General features: G+C 30.0%; 1 protein-coding gene across 1 annotated transcript in view; it reads right to left on the bottom strand.

Moving 5' to 3' along the window:
* Positions 1-5,255, bottom strand: part of cnc (NFE2 like bZIP transcription factor cap-n-collar) — a 115,884-nt gene extending 110,629 nt beyond the window's left edge. Inside the window, exon 1 of the mRNA XM_029301097.2 lies at positions 3,767-5,255. Within this exon, the coding sequence (XP_029156930.2) occupies positions 3,767-4,225 (459 nt within the window). The 5' untranslated portion in view covers positions 4,226-5,255. The remainder of the gene's footprint in view (positions 1-3,766) is intronic.
* Positions 5,256-6,000: the final 745 nt, after the last annotated feature.

A 6,000-nucleotide genomic window follows, 5' to 3' on the forward strand; every position in this document is an offset into this window, starting at 1 on the left:
CTGAGAACGAGATTTGCAGAAGTTTTCAATTCTTGTGAAATGGGGGCTGCATCTGATTTTTATGTGTTTCTTTTTTCTTCACGAAAAAAGTCGTTCTTAATGCGCGTGCACCTACGCGTATGCATACAATTATTTTTATAATCGAGGTCGTCGTACGAATATCGCAAGAAAAGCTTTCAGCAATATTTTGTTGAAATGTTCGCTCAAATAAAGCAGCGGTTAATTTTATAATCACGTTCAGAAAAAAATTGAATAATGATTCCTTCGCGATATAAATTGAGATAAATTCTGTCAAGCAATCTTCGAAATGCAATAAATTTATTTGATGTCATCCACGTGTTGGAACGAGGCCAGATGTTTAATTTGGAACAAGACGATTCTCGGTAATGTACGGAAAATACACTTACGTATATTTTTCGTCGCATTTAGTTAACAGCACTTGGAAATAGTTACATAAAATTATCATTGCAACAATTCCTTTGATCTACTCTAATTTATAAACATATATTTTCAAACTTCGATATTATTCGATTAGATTTCGATTAAAAGCTCGATGAAATCTATTACCAATGTCACAAATATAAAAATTATAAATTTAAAAATAATGTATATGTATATGTTGTGTAAATTAATAAATATAGAGTAAGAACGTGATATACTGATGTTATACAAAATATATGTAAAAAAAATGTTTCCTTATATTTTTTTTTTGTATCATATTAATCGTGACTTTTTTCAGTACAAAGGTTTATATTGTTTCAGAAATATTTTCGACCCAAGAAATGCTTACTTATCATGATGCCCAAGCATATTTGATGTATAAGCACGTTTTGCGAAATAATACTCCACTTAAAAGTGAGTTTGACATAGGAATCATCATTATTAAAATATAGCTTTACTGACTTATTACATCACCTGTATTTCAAATATATCACACATTATGATAATTATTATTAATAAACAATATTATTTCTGAACTTTGAACAATTTACAACTTCTCAAAATTAAAAAAAATTGTTAATATTTTAATATCTTTTCAGATTTATGTAAATTGAATTTTACATTATAAAAATAAAAATCTAAAATTTGAATTGCGCATATATAAATTTGTCAATAACTTATTAACAATAGGTTATTAAATTTAAATTCAATTTCTCAGTCATTACAATACCGTCAAACATTTCTACATTTGGTGCACTAAAATATGCAGAAATTTTTACATTTAATAATCGTAAATCGATAATGCCAGCAATATCCTTGTTCAAACGTAAATTGTCAGTTTTCATATGAAGGCTTTTACTATAAATAGTAAAATAATCCAAAAAAAGAATACTTATGCATATGCATGCTATCATAGCTTGATTTGACCTCAGCTCAATTTGATCTCAGTCAAAGATTGCAGAATTCTATTGATAACCAAATTTAGTTCTATTCTGAACGAATCAATTGCATAGCTAATTAATGCTTGATCAGTACTTACAAGGTTACAAGGAACATGAAAGCTATTTGCGATTGGAAATATAATTTTAATTGATAAATCAGCGTACATTAAGTATATGCTTTTTTCTTCTTCATATACGCACAATTTTAAAAATATTGTTTATTACTATATTTTTTCCTATGACAATTTTGATTATTGTTTCACGTTTCATACTCATATAATTATTTTATCAATTATTTTCAAAAAAATAAATAAATCTAAATTATAAATTTTAATAACACGGAGATATCTCAAAAAAGTACTACCATCATTATTATTTAAAATACTTGAAGAAAAATTTCAAATATATTATTGTATATTATATATTATATATATATACCATATATATATATATATATATATATATATATATATATATATGATAAATCGTTAACAGATACAACTATATTTCAAGTTTTACTTTAATTTAGGGATTTAAAGTTGGACGTTCTAATCACAAGGTAAATATAAGCTCTATGTGAAAAAACTCAGAATTAGTTGAAGATAATAAATAATTTTACTAAAACATGATATATGTTATCGTATAAATTGCATAACGTAAAAGGTTAATCAATTAATTATTGCGGATGATATCAGTTACGATAATGTGTTTTTTATTATATAAGTGCGTGCGTAGTTGTTCATCTTAATGTGACATTGCGATCAATGAGCTCGAAAGATCTTAAATCTACTAAAAAGGCTACCATGTGGAGAGATTCGCAATTAGTTAACCCAGATTAGTCAGTATAGATAACAAGGACATTGTCCTACAAAGGAAAGAACTGATCTTTGTATATGCGAACTTGGCAAAGATCGAGGCAAAAATATAGACAAACATATATATATATAAACGAAACGAGCGGAGTAAGATCAAATGCAGTCACACTTTCGAAATATGTAAACAAAGAAAAGTAAGTTTGTGATTCATCAACCCGTTATTATTTTTCTACACGCGCTTTTATTTATAGTATCAGTTAATAAACTTTCTTTTGCTTTTTAAGTGTGTAATGTGCGCTCTTTCATAACGAATAACATACGGAATGAAATTCCAAAGGAAATTAACATTAAATATATATATGCATTTATATATACATTTGTAAATAAAAAATAATATATATATATATATATACATATATACATATATATATATATATATATATATATATAATAAGAATAATGTATATGCAAATGTTTGGATTTTTATATCTATATAATCTATTTAATTTCTTGTAATAAGTATATAAAATACTATGATAAGAAAATCTGATCCAAATATAAACATAATCATCCATTATATACATAGCACATAAAATTTTGCAAGAAAACTTATTAAATTGATATTAATAAAATGATTAAAATGATATATAAGTTAATTTAATTTTGAAGAAGCAAGAAAAAAAGCAAGAGGAAAGTCAAAGAATATTTATACGAACAGAGCAAGGTTGTTTACAAGGATTTGTGAGGTCATTTGCATGATGTGTGATTATACTGTTATAAAGAGTGATTGCGTTCTCTTTTCAACAGGTACCTACTTTCAAAATGACCGCAATGACATTTTTACAACTATTTTTGGCTTTTTTAATTCGGTGGCTTTTAGCAAAGAAAAATAATGTTCCAGATACACACTGCCAAATATTATTTTTAAATCTGATTGGTGCATGTAGTTTTACGCACTCAGAATTTACGTCATGAGACTGTTTATTTTTATGTTATTGGTTGAAAAATATTATAGGGGATGGATATTATACATATATAAGATTGTAATATAAAATATTTATGCTCTTCTGTGAAATTGATAATAAAATAAAATAAAATTGATCAATATTATAAATATTCTTCACATCACGAATATTTATAATTATAAATTTATAATTATATAAATTATATAAATAATTACATTTATAAATTATAAATATTCTTTGAAATAAACAATAAATTTAACAAAAAAATGCTTTTATTGATACCAAAAAGTATCTAGACTTTTAAAATGTCTAGAATACCTACTCTTTAGTACTCTATCATACATAATCTATTCTATATGTATAAATATGTAGTCACTCTCATTGTACTTATTCTACAAAATAAAAGCAAAATAAAATAAACAAAGATTAGCATGATCTTGTAATATAAGAAAAATAATTTGATTATACATAATAATTAGAATATCAAATAACAGATTTGATAACAAAAGATGTACAATTCCTATGATATATATTAGTATATACTAATCCTTGCTGTATCTATATGTTATAAATTTCTATGCTAATAATCAATTGAAGAATGTACCTCTTGAGTGAGTTCCGTTGCACCAACTGGCTCTGCAGGACTTTGTGTAGAGGTTGGTGGATCAGGAGACGTCATGTTTCTTGTTGTATTGGTTGAAACAGGCACGCTGGAGCTTGCCAATGCATCTCTATTAGATTCATCGACATTTAATAGATAAGCATGTATAGCGTTGAGACCAGAATTCATTCTATTGTATCTTCCTAGTGAATTGAGTTCTTCAAACAGATCTCTCTGGTAATTTAGAAGCATGGAATCTGGATTTTTTGGATGCACAAACATCGGACGATGGATAATTGTGTGATCGGTGTGCCATCCTGATCCATTATTGAGATCCAAAGATCCTACGTTGAGGGTTTGAATGTCCAGACCCAAATAAGATTCTGGATCCACACGCAGTAAGGAGAGCAACAATGCCAATTGCAGCAGCTCCTCCCGATACAGTTTCTTTATGCACAACATCTTGCTGGCTTGTTCCAATTAAATCAGCACAAATAAAAACAAAGTTCTATATATCTTGAAGTGTTGTCACAGTGGTTTATTGTCTTCGTTAAGTACAAATAATAGACTTAACATCATGAACAGATGATGCAATTCCCGAAGATATTTGTTGACACTGCGTGTAAATAATGCAAAGCTGTCCTCACGAAAATAAAGGATCTTCTCGTGGAACAACAATATTTCACTGTTCACGCGACAAAACACATTTCGAAGATTCTGGAGTATCAGTTTTTAAGGTTAGAACGCACCGGAGTCACCTGCCGTTTTCAATGTTTAAAAGTCCGGAGGGAAGAGTCTCGATCGACTCGTCGCTCGTAGAGTCAAAGTGAAAATAAAAGATCCTCGCTTTTCCCTCGCAAGAGCGGTATCTTAGGTCAGTTACACGAGACCGAAATAACCTCAAAATAACGCACGAATCACATCACAAACTACAGTGCAGTCGCGCGCGTCGCACACGCATGCCTCGCGAATACTCCGTTTGACAAGTGGCTCAGCACCTCCCGATAGTCGACGGCACTCGCTCGGACACTATCGAAGTATCGAATCGCGCAGGCAGCGCGTGTTGCGCGAGATGCGTCAAGCGTGACACATCACATGCGAATCAGCTGCGATCTGCGATTTGATATGAGCGGGGAGAACAAAGAATTTGACAGGTCCCTGCCGATGACACTCATCTGTCATACATATATATATAATATATGTATACATATACCTATATAAATACGTATACCGGCACACACACACCAAAAAAAAAAATGAAAAAATTATCGATTTATCGCAAAGTTCGAAACGGATATGTGCGAGTAGCCCGCGAATTATGCGCGGCGATTCGCTGTTTATGTCATATATAAATCGACACTTTTACACTTTGTCGTACAAAACACTTGCGCGAATGCGCGAGACGATTGTATACATACACGTTAAACGCGGAGAAACCGACCGAATGAGCGTCGTACACCTTTGCCGGGAGAGATCGTTCGCGATATGTGACTCAGCAGTCGCGCTTCAACGCGACGTCGCGCGCTTGTCAGGGATGTGTCAATGGCGCGAATTGCCTCGGGCAATTTATTCTTATTATTAAATCGCTCGCGTCCGATAATTGTCAGTTTTGCGCTTTCTTCAATTATTTAGCGGAGCATTTTCTATCGATGATTTATTTCGTTATATTATTCTCGTGATAACAATTCCTTCACGATAATTAATAATCTCTTCAGGTGTAAAAAAATAAAAATTTTTTAAATTAATTAATTATTATGCCTGATCAAAGAGATTTCAAAAATCGGATACACTAATACATATATGATTTGTTGACATCAAACTCAGAAAGAATTGCGAAAAATAATGCAATTTTCGTGAATGCAATTTTCTTTTCGACTCTGGTAAATAGTTTTGTATTATTTATCTTTAGTCCCCATTGTATAAGTAGACATAGGTCGATGAAAATGCAAAATCACCGCGTTGATAATGAGTCTCAGTAACGGATAATGATTGATACTGCGTCACGATATTCATATGCCTGTTTATATAACACAGTGATATTTTTTATTATACTTTTACTTTTATATGTTTGCTCACGATGGAAAAATATATAGATTCTTACACAATGTCTACTTGTAACATATTTTTATTACGAGATGTGCATTATATAGATTGTTATATATATATACGTATATATGTATATATATATATATATATATATATATATATATATATTACACACACACAATCAGAGACAC

Source organism: Nylanderia fulva, unplaced genomic scaffold, assembly GCF_048542155.1.
Source record: "Nylanderia fulva isolate GAGA-0341 unplaced genomic scaffold, ASM4854215v1 Scaffold8, whole genome shotgun sequence".
In the NCBI taxonomy this organism is placed as follows: domain Eukaryota; kingdom Metazoa; phylum Arthropoda; class Insecta; order Hymenoptera; family Formicidae; genus Nylanderia; species Nylanderia fulva.